A 15996-nucleotide genomic window follows, 5' to 3' on the forward strand; every position below is an offset into this window, starting at 1 on the left:
GTGGGGCAGACAATGTGTTAAAAGATGCTAAAATGCACTAAAATGCACATTGAGAGGGGCATGCTTACTTGCTTACTGAGATAGCTGGACTCTGCCCACTAACATGCAAGTTATTCAATGAGATTATTTCAGCCTTCAGAGAACTTAATGTACAGCTTAAATTCCACAATTAAACAATTTGGTTGCTGTTACATTTCAAGCAAGTTAGTTGTTGTTATATGTGATACATGTGATCATCAGGTCATACAAAGTGTGACAGAATACAGTGCTTAAAGGTCTTGATTGGTGTACTGGGAATTGGCAGAGGGGATTGTATTATGTAAGGCGTGAGGCGGTATTAATAGTTAAGACGTTAAGATTAGCTGAGCACCATCTAGCAATCGGAGGGAGATGTCTGGCCGCTTAACTCAGCTGCAAAATTGTCTGGATCACGGTCTTACAGGGTCCAGCGTTGATGGATGTCAGGTTCAAGCTCACATACAGATCTGACACCAGCAAATATAGAGTTTGAATTAAATGAAAGGATGAACACTTGTCAACTTGGCACTTGCAATTCCGCATTATTCACATGGGCACTTTCTTTGTTACACTATCCACCGAATGGAAAGACGTCATTAATGATCAGAAAATATAGAACACTAAGGACAGGAACTAATACCGTGAAAGAATAGCAAAGAAGGAGAAAAAGGAGAGTAAGCGAATAATTCAGCATTCACTCCAGATAAAGACTTTCCAATCAACCTTTTGTTCCCATATCCAGCATGGGTGTGTTTTTTCCCCCCCAATTCTGATCCTGCATGTGTTTTAAGAAGGCTTTGCCACGTGTCCACAAACTGTGTAATCATGTCACCAGTGGAGCGACCCAGACATGACCCCTAAAGCTACCAACCGCACCAAAATACACCACCATAAGCTTTCATAACAGAGAAGGGAGAGAAAGTGAGAGGGAGGGAGAAGGAGCAGGAGAGTTTCTGATCAGGCTTTCGCATCAATCAGTTCACCCTGAGCACGTGTTTCACCTGGCCCTCGATCCAGTTTTGCATCTAAAAGAAAGGTCGAGGTGGTTTCAGTATGAATACAATAACATATGTCGAATTCGGAAAACGATGTCGACTGTAATTCAAACCTAAATGAGATTACTGTGTTACTGTAAGTAATATTACATTGTGTCGAGTACATTAAGCCCCCTGGACAGAGACAAAGCAACTGCATAAGACTCAAATATAAATGAGAACCCATGCATGCATTGTGTTTGTGTGGGAAAAGGTAAGGAACTGCACAGGCTCCATTTACCAATTTTTATTTTGTCTGTTATTGTCTGCTGGCTGAAGCACCACAGATAATGCGATTAAAGGTTTATTGGGGACAAAAGCCTCTTATGTTGATGTTGTTGTCCGAAAAACCGACAATGACAATGTTCCCTCCTACAAAAATCACAATCTCTTGACACAGACAAATGTACCAACACAGCCCAGGGAGAGAGAAGACAGAGTCGTTCTCTTTCCATCAGTGACGATGAAGACATTGGCGATGGCACAACACACACCACCACTGCTACTGATGCTTCTCCTATGTACTCTATCTGTCGACTCATCATTCCAGCCCGCCCTGGTGTTAGAAATGGCCAAGACTCTTCTGGAAAACTACTGCTTCCCTGAGAACCTGGTTGGGATGCAGGAGGCCATCCAGCAAGCCATCAACAGTGGAGAAATCCTGCAGATTTCAGACAGGAAGACCCTGGCAGCTGTGCTCACAGTCGGAGTACAAGGGGCACTGAACGATCCGCGGTTGACTGTGTCATATGAGCCCAATTTCGTCCCAGTGATGCCACCGACTCTCCCCGTAGAGCAGCTGATCTGGCTGGTGAAAAACTCTATCAAGGTGGATACCCTGGACAACAACGTTGGATATTTGCGGATGGATCGGATCACTGGGGAGGAGACAGCGACAAAACTTGGCTCTCTGTTGAGGGACATCTGGGACAAAGTTGCTCAAACGTCCTCACTGATCCTTGACCTGAGGTATAGCACAGCTGGAGAATTGTCTGGAGTTCCCTTTATAATCTCTTATTTCTCAGACCCTGAGCCCCTCATTCATATTGACACTGTGTATGACAGGCCCTCGAATACAACTAGGGAACTGTGGACCATTCCATCAGTAATAGGGGAAAAGTATGGAAAGAAGAAAGATGTGATTATTTTGACCAGTAAGCACACTGTGGGGGCTGCTGAGGCAGTGGCATATACCTTAAAAAACTTAAAGAGGGCCATCACAGTTGGGGAAAGGTCTGCTGGTGGGTCAGTAAAAGTCCAAAAGATTAGGATTGCTCAGTCGGATTTCTACATAACAGTTCCTGTGGCAAGATCTGTCAGCCCAATCACAGGCCAGAGCTGGGAAGTGAGTGGCGTTTCCCCAACAGTCAACATCATTGCCAAGGAAGCTGTCGCAAAAGCCAAGTCCCTTCTGGCTGTAAGGAGTGCCATTCCAAATATTGTGCAGAGTATCTCCAACATAATCGGGAGGTTTTATGCTTTCACTGACAGAGTTCCAGCTCTTCTTCAACACCTGCAATCTACAGACCTATTCTCTGTCATATCTGAGGAGGACCTAGCAGTCAGATTCAACCATGACCTCCAGACTGTGTCTGAAGATCCAAGACTGATCATGAAGTACATGCAAGACAATGCTGCCATAGTGGAGGAGAACTCTGAGCTTTACAACATTCCAGATGATATGAAATCATTAAGAGCACTGGTTGATGCAACGTTTAAAGTGGAAATTCTCCCACGCAATACTGGCTATCTCCGCTTTGACAAGTTTTTCAACTCATCTGCAGGGGCTAAACTAGAAGAGCTTATGGCTAAAAAGGTATGGGAGCCCCTCAAAGACACTAATAACCTGATTATTGATCTACGCTATAACACTGGTGGATCCTCTACCTCTCTAGCCCTTATACTCTCCTATCTGCAGGACGTTTCCCAGAAGCATCACTTTTTCACAATATATGACAGAATTCAGAACACAACAACAGAATATGACTCTCTGCCTCGAATTACAGGTCCAACCTACGGCTCCAAACGTGGGGTTTATGTGTTGACCAGCTACTATACAGCAAGCGTCGGTGAAGAGTTTGCTTTCCTGATACAGTCCCTACATTGTGGCACAGTCATTGGGGAAATTACATCTGGTACCCTGATGCACTCAAAGACATTTCAAATAGAGGGGACAGATATTTACATCACTGTCCCTTTCATAAACTTTTTAGACAATAATGGTGAGAGCTGGCTGGGAGGTGGTGTGGTCCCTGATGCCATTGTGCTAGCTGAGGAAGCTATGGAGCATGTTCATGAGATTGCAGATTTTCACCAAGGGCTCAGGTCCCTCATAGATGGAACTGGGGAACTGTTAGAAAAACACTACGCAATCCATGAAGTCGCACTAGAGGTCAGCAAGGTACTGTTGAGCAAATGGGCTGAAGGATTGTACCGGTCAGTGGTTGACTTTGAATCTTTGGCCTCTCAGTTGACGGCAGACATCCAAGAAACTTCAGGGGATCACCGCCTCCATGTCTTCCACTGCGATATTGAGCCTGAGTCGCATCATGACGTCTCAAAGATCCCTACTGTGGAAGAAGTGGGATACATGGTTGACGCTTTGTTTAAAATTGAGCTTCTGCCAGGTAATGTTGGCTATCTGAGGTTTGACATGATGGCAAATGTAGAAGTGGTAAAAGCCATTGGGCCTCAGCTGATAAAATTAGTGTGGAGCAAGATAGTAAACACAGATGCCCTCATAATTGACATGAGGTACAACACCGGTAGGTATTCAACAGCAATTCCCCTCTTGTGCACCTATTTCTTTGATGCTGAGCCTTTGCGGCATCTTTACACTGTCTTCGACCGCACCACAACCACCATGACAGAGGTCATGACATTGCCTCAAGTCAGCGGTCAAAGGTATGGGTCCTCTAAGGACATCTACATCCTCACCAGCCATATGACAGGGTCAGCAGGTGAAGTGTTCACCCGCACTATGAAGGACCTGAATAGGGCTACAATCATTGGGGAGCCAACGATTGGAGGGTCCCTGTCAAGTGGGACCTATCAGATCGGGGACAGCGTCCTGTATGCTTCCATCCCTAACCAGGTTGTGTTGAGTGCAATCACTGGGAAAGTGTGGAGCGTTTCAGGGGTTGAGCCTCATGTTGTTGCCCAGGCAAATGACGCTCTTCCTGTAGCACAGAGAATCACAGCAGCAAGACTGAAGAGAGAGAAAAATATGAGTTAATTTGTCTTTTGTTTAGCCACCACTTCAATGTCAAAGTCCAGGTTTTATGTGTGGCATGTGTGGCCTTGTAGTCAACGCTACATATAAATCAGTCATGTGGCCCACTGACCACAGCCACAGCATATAAAACATCCTGTAATGAAATGTAATAAATGAGTAATGTTTTTGATCATCGATCCTTCATTTAAGGCAGTAATGTATCACAGTGCTTTTCCTATGATTTAACTGTCATCACAAGAAGAATTTCATTTTTCTGGTTTTGGTTTAGAGGGTTAGAGTCACATAGTCTATGTTTGGTTTCAGAGGCCTTTAGACAAGAAAGTGGAAGAAATTAATCCTTTTTAAACCTTTTTATTAACATACGTAGCTCAAATACAATATGTTCTTCCTCCACAGCTGTCTCCACTATGACAGTTACTCTTACATTTGAGGTGTTTTGCTGATGCCTTCATCCAGAGAGACTTGTACTGGATGAATATGGATTCAATTTGTATCTCATGACAAGAGCGAACTTAATAGCTGTAGATAGGCTCAAACCTCAAATCTACTTACCTACCCTGGCATTAAAAATGGTAAACAGGATGTAATATCTGATAATCCATTGACATTACAATTACAATAACTTCATAAATAACATAGCACTGTTTTTATTTATATGATGAGCTTATACTTCCCCACCCCCACTTGCATATTTCCATTCATACCATGTAAAGTTACCTTTTTTTTTCTCGTTTTAATATTTTTTTCCTTTGATTCCATTTTAAATGTCACGTTAGGTAAATATTCTGTTGACCCACATTAATGCATGAAAAATTATATGATCATTATGTCAATGTTTGTTGATGTATTTCATGATGTTGGATAATTTGTCATTTCTTTGCTAAAGTTCTTGATTGTTTGCTTATTTTCTTTGCATTGTGTTTTTTCAGTATGCTGTGGTGATGTTTCAGCTTTTCTGTTCCTTAACTACAAAACTACCAGCAGAGGGGGCAAGTACAAAACAAACCTAAACTGACTCTCACTTCAGTACCGCCTCAGAAAGGAGGCAGCCACCAACAACTGCCATTAAATGTGCACCATTTATGAAACAATAAAAGAATTCAGTGGTTCTGAATTATTTTTGATTCACTTTCCAGACATTAACAGGAACATTCCTCTTTGACCATGAAGAAATTAATGAGTAGGCCACACATCAGCTTTTTGTGTTGAAAGTTTTGTGTTGAATTATAGGGCAATCATGAGTTTTTACATTCTTTATTTCAACAGTTTCTGTTTTCATCCTCAAAAACAGCACAAAAGTGATGACTTCCACTTATAAATACTTACCCTAACAGACTTACCCTAGCAGGATGGACGTTTTCACCCCCCCTCAATCCCTTTCTAGATATTTGTCAGTTACAAAGCTTGCCTTATTTGACACAGGTAGCTTTAAATGGGTGTTCAAAATACCTTGTGTAAATTTAAGACTAAGACTACTATCTTTGGCAACACCCCCTTATTAGTACACCTACTTGGCTAGCTTGTTATTGCCTTACAGAAGTACTGAGGATAATACGATTAGAGGTTTATTGTGGGGTAAATCCTCTTATGCGTGTGTTAACAGACCTTGCAGACCAAAACAGTGCCATTTGACAAAGAACCTCAGAGAAGGAGGTTCAGCTCAGCAACCTCCACTTCCCATCTACCCACTTTTTGTCAGACTAAACTGGCAAAAATGGCAAAGGCTCTCTTTCTGGTGGCATCTCTGCTGGTTTTGGGAAGTGTTTCCTTTATCCATGCCTCGTTTGCGCCCAGCCTCATCATAGATATGGCAAAAATCGTCATGGACAATTATTGCTCACCAGAGAAGCTGGTGGGAATGAAGGAGGCAATCGAAGCAGCCAGCAGCAACACAGAGGTCCTCAACATCCCAGACGGTGAATCCTTGGCTAATATCCTCAGTGCCGGAGTCCAGACCACAGTAAGTGACCCACGCTTGATGGTCTCCTTTGAGCCAAACTATGTCCCTGTGGTTCCCCCGAAGATGCCACCCTTGCCCCCTGAGCAGCTCATTGCCGTCCTCCAGACCTCCATCAAGCTTGACATCCTGGAGGGCAACATTGGCTACTTGAGGATCGACCACATCCTTGGGGAGGAGGTTGCTGACAAGGTTGGCCCTTTGCTCCTAGACCTGGTCTGGAATAAAATCCTGCCAACTTCAGCTCTCATCTTTGACTTGCGCTACACCGGCAGCGGGGACATCTCTGGAATCCCCTACATTGTGTCTTACTTCACTGAAGCAGAGCCTCAGATTCACATTGACAGCGTGTATGACCGTCCCTCAAACACCACCACTAAGCTGCTTTCAATGTCCACACTGCTGGGGGACAGATATGGTATTACCAAACCCCTCATTGTCCTCACCAGCAAAAACACCAAGGGCATTGCTGAAGATGTTGCCTACTGCCTCCAGAACCTGAAGAGGGCCACCATTGTGGGCGAGAAGACCGCCGGGGGCTCTGTGAAGGTCGATAAAATCAAAGTGGGTGACACTGACTTCTATGTTACCGTGCCAACCGCAAAATCCGTCAATCCCATCACCGGCTCCTCCTGGGAGGTTACAGGAGTGACCCCTAACGTGGAGGTCAATGCAGAGGACGCCCTCGCTACCGCCATCAAGATCGTCGAGCTCCGTGTCCAAGTTCCTGCCATCATTGAGGGATCAGCGACCCTGATTGCTGACAACTACGCCTTTGAAGATATCGGTGCCGAAGTTGCAGAAAAGTTGAAAGGGCTCCTGGCAAACGACGAGTACACCATGGTTGTCTCCAAGGACAGTCTAGAGGCGAAGCTGTCCGCTGATCTGAAGACCCTATCAGGGGACAAGAGTCTGAAGACCACCAGTAACACCCCAGCCCTGCCACCCATGGTGAGACCCTTGTACATAAGATTATTGGCTTTTGGTTGTGAAAGTATCTTTCATCGTCACTTGATGTTCAAACATAGCTATTCTTTTCCTTATTTACTGACAAAAGTTTCTATCGAGGAGTTTTTCATTTACACTTCACTTGTAGCGCTAAACGTTATCTGCTGTTCAAAACTTTCCTAAAAGTATTGGTTAGATTGATGTGATGATGTGGAGTGGATAAACAATGGAATTGTCAAAATGTTTTTTTAAGCTTTTTTCAAATTAACACAGAGGATTTTGCAGCGCAGTAGATATAATATCAGTATCATAACTTTGGAAACATTTGTAATATGCAGCAAATCAAATGGATATGTGAAATTAAATTAATACGTGAGATATTTGTGAAAATTGCTGAAAATATTCTTTTTTCCCCCACAGGATTATTCTCCAGAGATGTACATTGAGCTGATCAAAGTCTCCTTCCACACTGACGTATTTGAGAACAACATTGGCTACCTGCGTTTTGACATGTTCGGAGACTTTGAGGAGGTCAAGGCCATCGCCCAGATTATTGTTGAGCACGTCTGGAACAAAATTGTCAACACTGATGCCATGATCATTGACCTCAGGTGGGTAATCCTGCACACAAAGCTTCTATTCAAAAAGCAGTGTGACCATTTCGGAAAACAAATCATGCGCTAAAGCTGCTAAAGCTGCTAAAGCTCATCAGTCTATGTCTAACTATAGAAGACTTAGTCTGCAAAAATGCAGTATTGTTTTTTTGAGGATTTCTTTGTTTATTGATTGATAATATATACATCATTTTAAAATATGGACCACCAACATATCTAGATGATGATACCTGAATCTAGGAAGAAAAAGGTGGTCAGGATCATTTTGTCTCAATAAACTGACTGATAAACATAACCTCTTAATTAAAAGAGATGAGATGGCACCTTTTTCAATGCCTGCATAAATGAAAAGGATGATTCAATTTCATCATGAATCTGCCCTTCCTATGATTGTTCTGCAACTGTTTTTGCAGGAACAACATTGGTGGCCCAACAACAGCCATCTCAGGCTTCTGCTCTTACTTCTTTGATGCCGACAAGCAGATTGTGTTGGACAAGCTGTACGACAGACCGTCCGGCACCACCACAGAGCTCCGGACCCTGCCTGATCTCACTGGTAGTAAAAATAAATAAATTAAAAAAATCAAGTCATTGTATTTTACTCATTGTGTATAACGCTGTAGATTCCCATTAGCAACACAGTTAGCAGCTAGCTGGTGAACATAGTGGAGCATTTAGCCGCTAAAGAGCCAGATATTTCCCTCAGGAGTTGGTGGAGACTAAAAACAGATCTAAAAGGAAAGTTATGTTGGACTTGCATTCCGCAGCGGGCCAGAAACACGACTCCAGTTAAATGCTGACATTACTCTGTATCTGCCAGTTTACAGTGCGTTTCCACAGCCCCCAAATGGCTCAAAATCTATTACACGCAGGTTCACATAAGCACATAAGAACACATAAGCATCTGCGCTTTTTAAGATGAGCCGTCCACTTTGTCCAATAAGCTATAAAGCTGTCTGGATGCAATGCCTCATTCTTGTTCAAATAAGTGGTCTTTAAAGTTGTCCTGGTAGGCCAAGTCACCATTAAAGACATCTTTAGTGAGCAAGAAATTCTTTATTTTCACCTTTTTCTTTGTATAATTAACTACTTCTACTTCTTCAACGTTGACCCTTCTCATCATCCACCCATCACTTCCCTACCTTGTCTACCTCGCCTTTTTAACGGTGCTCTGCCTCCATCTTATCCTCTTTCTCAGGCACAAGGTACGGCTCCAAGAAGAGCCTGATCATCCTGACCAGCGGAGCAACTGCCGGCGCTGCAGAGGAGTTTGTCTACATCATGAAGAAGCTCGGCCGCGCCATGATCGTCGGAGAGACCACCGCCGGGACTTCCCACCCACCCAAGACCTTCCGCGTTGGTGAGACCGACATCTTCCTCAGCATCCCCACTGTCCACTCCGACACGTCCGCCGGGCCAGCCTGGGAGGGAGCTGGCATCGCACCTCACATTCCCGTCTCAGCTGACGCCGCCCTCGGGACCGCCAAGGGCATCTTCAACAAGCACTTTGCAGGCCAGAAGTAAATCTGAACAAAGCCAGGAGGGTTTCAACAGTCACTTTTGCTTTGGCAGCCAAATAGTTTCAATTTAGAATCTAGATTTGTTTAAGAAGTGAAGAATGTAGATTAAGTACAAAGTACAAAGTGTAATCTGTTATTCATCATCTCAAAACCTAAGCCAATTTAGCCTGTAGAGCAAAGGTTCAACAGTAGGATTTACTTCTAGTTTTTCTTTTTCTGCTGAGTGTTACACTGGCTGTTGAAGGTTTGAGTACGAATGGCGCTGAGATGCCGATTCTTTAATGCGGTGGGTGTGAATAAGTCTGTGTCAAAGATCACTTGTAACATCAAGACAACTTTCAAAAATGTAATTTTTGAGAAGTCACATGCAAAAGAGAGGAAACAAATTAAGTATAGACACACAAAATGCTTTCAAACTACATTTGCTGTTCATTTGTTGTGTTGTGGATATTTGGAATTGGGACCTCTGTGAAGTAAAACACTTGTTGCTCTGGTCAGAAAACCATCCAATGATGTCCTCATTGTGTATGGGAAACACTGTATGTCCAATTATGCCATGTAGGCCTACTTGGGTCGTAACAATTTCAGTGGTGTGACACAATAAAAAAAAACGAAATACAAAACAACAGTGTGTGCTGGTCATATTGTACATCAACGGAGGGGAGGCATCCGACACAAAAACACCCGTTTTTACCATTACATAAGTCCTCATGAATTTATCATGTATCGTGCTGGCAGTTCCTTTTTTGATCTTACAACTGTCAGTTACAACACCATTAACCAACAGCTGCAAAGAGAGAACAAAACATTTCTCGTCACGAAGCTGCTAAATTGTAGTGCTAGTTCGCCAACAATGGAGTAAAAATATGGATTTCTACATCTGTAGCATAACAGACAAAGTCTTGGTGCCCAAAGGAATCATCCAACAGACAAGCAACAGAAGGATTTTACAAAGACTGAAAGTGAACTGTACCACAAGCACAATCTGCTTAAGGGGGCTGTTATGCAGCAAAACCTTGTCAATGACAGTGCAATTGTGAAGATTACACTGTGTTTAAGGGCAAGTATGTCAAAGGACTGCAGGAACATGTTAGCCTTTGATGGGTGGCAGTTTTGGTGGTTTCAGTGGTTTAGGTCCTGAGTTGTGGCACCGTGTTGATCGGAAAAACAAAAATCAGTCTCGGAATAATTTTGATCACGTTTTAAGGGCAGGCCATGTGGTTTTGTTATGTAAAATACAATAAAGGATAATATACTAAAAGAAACATGCATCACAACCCATTGTTGTTGTGCATACTGGATGCCAAAACAGAAACCAAACTTTTGTATCTCAATTTTTCAGTATCATCTTATTAAAAAATGTAAAAAAATATATATATATATTTATATATATTTCTGTGCTAAAGAACTCTGCTCAACTCATAAAATAAAAAAAAAGAATGAAATAAAACCAACTCTAAGTGTCTCTCAAGTTATACAACAAATGGTTGAAGCTTCCCATTTGTATATAATGGACTTGACCTTAATTGTTGCGCAGACATACATGTGGTTGTTGGATTCTTTTGATGTGAATCCACTTAAACTCTTATTTCTGTGGCGCAATTCAGAACATGCACCCAGATAATTAGGTGGGTAAGATTCCTGGCCTTGAGGACCATATCTTACCAAAAATAATTTCTCCTGTCTCTGAAGAGGACTGGTCCCTATACTTCATAAGACAAAGAACATATCGTCTATATATAACATTTGCTTTGTAAACATTTAGAAGTAAAACATTTTGTTTTTATTTCTAAGGATCGGGCTATGTTATTGGAATTTGATTGTTTTCGGCGTCTCTGTTAAACAGAATGCAGAAGATTCACTAATTGAATATTGCAATCCAAAGACAGCTAATGTAGCTGGAACAATCTGAGACTGACTGATGAGAAGAAGCTGGTTTTAGGATGCACTTCAGATTATTGTGTATTGGATTGTCTACAATATATAAGTGGATATGAGGGGACGGCAGGGCTCTGGGAAGCACTGGACTGGAAACGACAAGGATCAGAAGGGATCAGTTGGGTTGGGGGGGAGTGGTCTGCACACATCAACATGTGCTGAGACTTTAAACAGGGGGAAAAGGGTTAAGGGTCATTGTGTATGTGTGTGGAAAGGGGTTGGGTGGGGGTTCCGAAGCTTAAAACTCCACAGCGGGTTTGACTGTGTGAAGAAGTCTGCCCGCTACTGACGTTTTAGGGATCTGTTGGTCTGCCTGGTTTGTGTAGAAGTGACAGGACAGCAGATTAAAGTTCAAGTACACAAATATTTCCCAGAAGGAGAGTGGCTCTGGATGAAGATACCTTAGCAGGCCTAGCTAAGGAACTAGCGTTTTTGTTGTTTGTTTGTGTAAGCATCATTACACCAGATTTCAGTGAAAAAAAAAAAAAGGCAAAAACTAACTAACCTTTCTGACCATTTGGAAATGTATAATTGCTATTAACACTTTGTAGTTAGTCATTTTAGCTGTCCTTTTAAATTCTAACTAATTTATTGTGATCCACTGTCAAAAAAAGCAAAAAAAGATCATGCCTTGTTTTTCTTTTTTTGAGAAAATGATTGCGATCAGCACTTGACAAATACATTGCATTTCCTGTCACTGCTTTACAATAAAAGCCACCTGGGTGTTTTGCCAGCTGAACACTTTTAATTTGAAGCCACAGCAGTAGGAAATGTCTGGTTTGCATCAGTAGAAACTTAATACAGCTCTGATGCAGCTGTAGGTAAGTGAATGGTACAGTGAGGCTGATATCAGTGAGATATAATTATAAACAATAACGCTGGATTACATACATGCATCGTTTCCTGTGAACTCCTCCTGCATGTGAAGGCAAATTGAATCCTGAGCAGGAATGGCGGACTCCGCCACTAACAATAAAGCTAAAGGGCGCCCAGCAGCAAATTTTTACCCTGGGGCCCCCTTGGCAGGTTAATCTGGCCATGCTTACAGAGATGATGACGATAGTTTGGAGGACAAACATGCAATCAGAGGATTTTTTTTTGCATTATTTTAAAAACATAAATACAATATACACATCACAGTAAGACACCAAACCCCCAACATTTGCCCTGACCCCAAATCAATTTCTCCAGTTTAAAAGCATAATGCGTTTAATTGTAAGAAAAACTAAAGGTATCAGACGTGTTTCCGTGGAGCGGGATATTTACGTTCAATATAGAACATAACGTCTCTTTGACACCAACCCAAAATCCTTTTACTTCACAGCAGTGACACTGAAGGTGTGTAAGTGAGCCCCCTCTGAGCCACAGCCATGCCAGCAAGGATCTGATTTCTTGAGGCTCATCACAGGTGATAACTGCAAATATTACAAATCATAGCACAGCCCAAGTAACAGTGTCTAACAGGGCCGTTGCAATACACAAAGTAATGAGACGGCTATATTTAAAAATATATATTTTTATAATCCCATCCATCCCTCCGTCCTCCCAACTTCACCCCATATCATACTTCACAATTGATCAACAGTGTGTGTGGATCACCTCCATGTGTTTGATGAACAGCAAAAACACATTTTCTGGTTTATGATGCTGTAATTACAGAGGATGTTGCTGTCCATGCCCCCCTGCTGCTGTAATTAACTGGTAGCAGCAGAGTAAGCAAACAAACTTGTAGTGATTTAACGAGGACAGAAAATGCTGAGAAACTACTTAGATGCACACACGTTGGTTTAAGGTGGCGAGGCCGATACATGACCACAGACTCCAGCATTCAGCGGTGACTGCTCATACGTCTCACAGTTACTGTCGTCCCCCGTCCTGCCCTGCGCCGATTCCCCGCAAACTGCGCCAGTCTGCCACGTGAGGGAGGCGCAAACTGGGATCCTGACCCATTTTTTCCTCTTCCTCTCTCCTCCTCGGTGTGAAATACGAAACCACGGTCCATTTCAGCCAAGTCTGTGTCCCCCGGGCTCCCAGTTCCTCCAGCGCCAACACTGCTCTGCATTACCCTGCTTCACTTGGCTCTCTCAGACCTAAACCCGTTTTGACACTTTGACAGGAAACTTTTATCCTTTTTCTTTTCCTTCTTAATTTTTTTTATTACGAACCAGCCATTCCATCATTTTATCCGCCCCCCCCCCTTGTTTGGATTTGTTCCTGCAAAGGTTGTTTTTAAAACTCTCCCCCACTTGCAAACTGAATGTGGATTCTGAAATATCCGAAACCTTTATTTTTCAGCCACTGAGAGAAAGCATCTCCCCGGCTGCCTTTTTTTTTTTTACCGGGATGCGCGTGGTCATGGTTTCAAATTGAGCTCGTGTCAAAAGAGGCGAGGAAGCGTCGCGTGCATCCTTTCTTTTGTCTCCGTCGCATCTCTGCCTCTTTAATTAGGATAGATACCCCGACTGTCTCTGGGATGTAAGAACACAATAAAGCATTGCGGTTTGTTGGGGTTTTTTTTTCTGTTCATCCACAAAGGAGTTAACTTTTTATTTTTCCCCCCGCGAGGAAAAACTATGGCGAGTTTTTTGTTGAACATGCGTCTTGTTCTGGTTTTATTCGGATTATTTTTGCTCTCTTCTCCATCCGCGAGAGCCGAGCCGGAGCTGCAGGACGAGGGGGAGGAGGAGAGCTCCTGTCAGGGGGCTTTCGACCTGTACTTTGTGCTCGATAAGTAAGTGGAAACAGCTTAGAAATCCTTTCTACTCATAACGACTTCATGGGAACGTCACTGGGAACGCTAGCCGGCCTTTATCCCGGCAGTGTCCCCGGTGAAAGAAGTTAGCAAAACGCCAAAATTAAGCTAACACCTTGTATTTACTTTTCATGTTGCTTTCAGGCTCTTATTGCGGTCTTTTGTGGGTTTCTGTCATGGAGGACAAAACAGGCGCCTTATTTTCTAAACCACGCGGTGAAGGATAGCGAAGTGAAAGCTTCTAACTTTAACTTCTAAAAAAAAAATGTAGAAGTAAGTAAGTTTTCCAGTTTAGGCTGCATCTGCATCTGTGCGCGTGTGAGTGCGCGCGTGATGACGCAGGAAAGGAAGGCTGACTTGCGGAGTACACTTTGCTGAATAAGCAGAAAGAGGGGTGACGATTTGGATGCTACAATAATGATGTCTCTCTGTGTGTGTGTGTGTGTGTGTGTGTGTGTGTGTGTGTGTGAGTTAAACCCGCTGCCTCTTTCTCCACATCACTTTGTCATTCTCCTGAAAAAGAAAGAAAAAAAAACTGTAAAACTCTCCAAGGCAAAGAGGCTTTTCTTGCATTCCCACCCCTGCCAAAGGGGACTTTTTTGCTCTTTGCTCAGTGACTGCTCACCGTTCACTCTTTCATTTCCACTCTCAGTACGCCCACATAGGAAAAATGTTGTGGTTGTGTGACATCTTAGCGGTGGACTTCAGCTGGGGGAGAAAATAAAATGTCAGGGAAAGGCAGGAGAAACTTCTAGAGGGCCTGCTTCTCTTTGAATGCCTTTACTTGTACGGTTTTGTGTGCGTCCAAGTGCATTAACCTGTGTTTTCTGACACAAAGCAATACAGGAATCATCCTCTGTGCCATGTTGTCACTCAATATTCACCAAAACTCATAGATTTAAGGTGCAACTTGTTGAATTTTAAGATCTACTCCTCAATGTTGCATTAATTGTAAAGACATACAGACAAACCATCGTCATTGTAAACCTCTGGGGGCAAATTTGTGACATCAAAATAGGAACTTTTTTTGTGAGCAATATAAAACTTTGTTGCAGCTCTACTACTCTGTCTGCCTTGAGATGATCCAATCTGGATTCAAAGCATGTTGCTGTATCAGCTCTCATTCTTCTTGCGCCGATGGAGCAATGCCAGGAACGGGGAGGGGAAACAAGGAAGGACAGGAAGCAAACAACATTTATGGAAAATGTGGTCTTAATTTGGAGAACAAAACGTTGCACGCAGCACCTTTAAAAACCTGTTTTTTCGGGGCGGGGGTTTCATCTATGAGGCTGTGAGAGAGAAGTCTCGTGCAGATTGGCTTCGCTGGTGTCTGTATAACATCTCAGATGCCACTGGGTGGACGGCTTCATCCAAAAGACTTACATTTTTCACACTGACAGCCTCCAGTGGGAATCAGTGCCTAGTGGACAGTGTGAATGCCTTGTTGTACCCACTGAACTTCGCTGCTTCTTTGACACTCGTCCTGGCATCTGATTGCCGATTAGAAGTGGACACAAAACATGGGACTGCTCCCCAGATGTGGAGGGCTGCATTTGGCTTGCGCTGTGTGCTAAACACTGACACATGCTGCAAATAAGGGAACAGCTTCTTTTTTCCCCTCCCCTCTGTCAGATGCTATTGTTGGCTTGTCTGCGTGCTTTGGTGCCCACTCTTGGGGTGACTAACAAGGTTTAGACATTGGTTGTGGACTTCAAACAAGAGGAAGCTCGTTAGAGACCTGTCTCAGCCACCCCTCAAACCCCATCCCTCGGGCCCGAGTTGGTTTTATGAGACGCTGAACTCTCTGCCCTAGTTGATCCATATGGAAGGCATAAAGTGCGCGAGTGTGAGAAGGGGGTTTCAGTCCGTAGAACAGCTGAGGATACAGGGTACTAAAATGCTGACAATCCTTCCGTCATCAATGTAAGAATTACTGCAAGGATTTTTTGGACAGTTTGAATAATTTGGTCACCCAGACCC

At 43.2% G+C, this 15996-nt stretch overlaps 3 protein-coding genes across 3 annotated transcripts in view; all 3 read left to right on the forward strand.

Moving 5' to 3' along the window:
- The first annotated feature begins 1237 nt into the window (after nt 1–1237).
- Nucleotides 1238–4287, forward strand: irbpl (interphotoreceptor retinoid-binding protein like). The gene is given in 2 exon segments (XM_070927502.1): nt 1238–1403; nt 1406–4287. Coding segments are annotated over 2 exon segments (3048 nt in total).
- Nucleotides 4288–6001: 1714 nt separating this feature from the next.
- Nucleotides 6002–9330, forward strand: rbp3 (retinol binding protein 3). The gene is made up of 4 exons (XM_070927669.1): nt 6002–7195; nt 7613–7803; nt 8220–8362; nt 9005–9330. Exons 1-4 carry the CDS (start codon nt 6002–6004, stop codon nt 9328–9330), a joined length of 1854 nt encoding a protein of 617 aa, XP_070783770.1.
- Nucleotides 9331–13837: 4507 nt separating this feature from the next.
- The window catches only part of antxr1c (ANTXR cell adhesion molecule 1c), a 33532-nt gene continuing 31373 nt past the window's right edge, over nt 13838–15996 (forward strand). Inside the window, exon 1 of the mRNA XM_070926968.1 lies at nt 13838–13995. Within this exon, the coding sequence (XP_070783069.1) occupies nt 13838–13995 (158 nt within the window). The remainder of the gene's footprint in view (nt 13996–15996) is intronic.

Source organism: Enoplosus armatus, chromosome 20 (genome assembly GCF_043641665.1).
Source record: "Enoplosus armatus isolate fEnoArm2 chromosome 20, fEnoArm2.hap1, whole genome shotgun sequence".
Classification (NCBI taxonomy): domain Eukaryota; kingdom Metazoa; phylum Chordata; class Actinopteri; order Centrarchiformes; family Enoplosidae; genus Enoplosus; species Enoplosus armatus.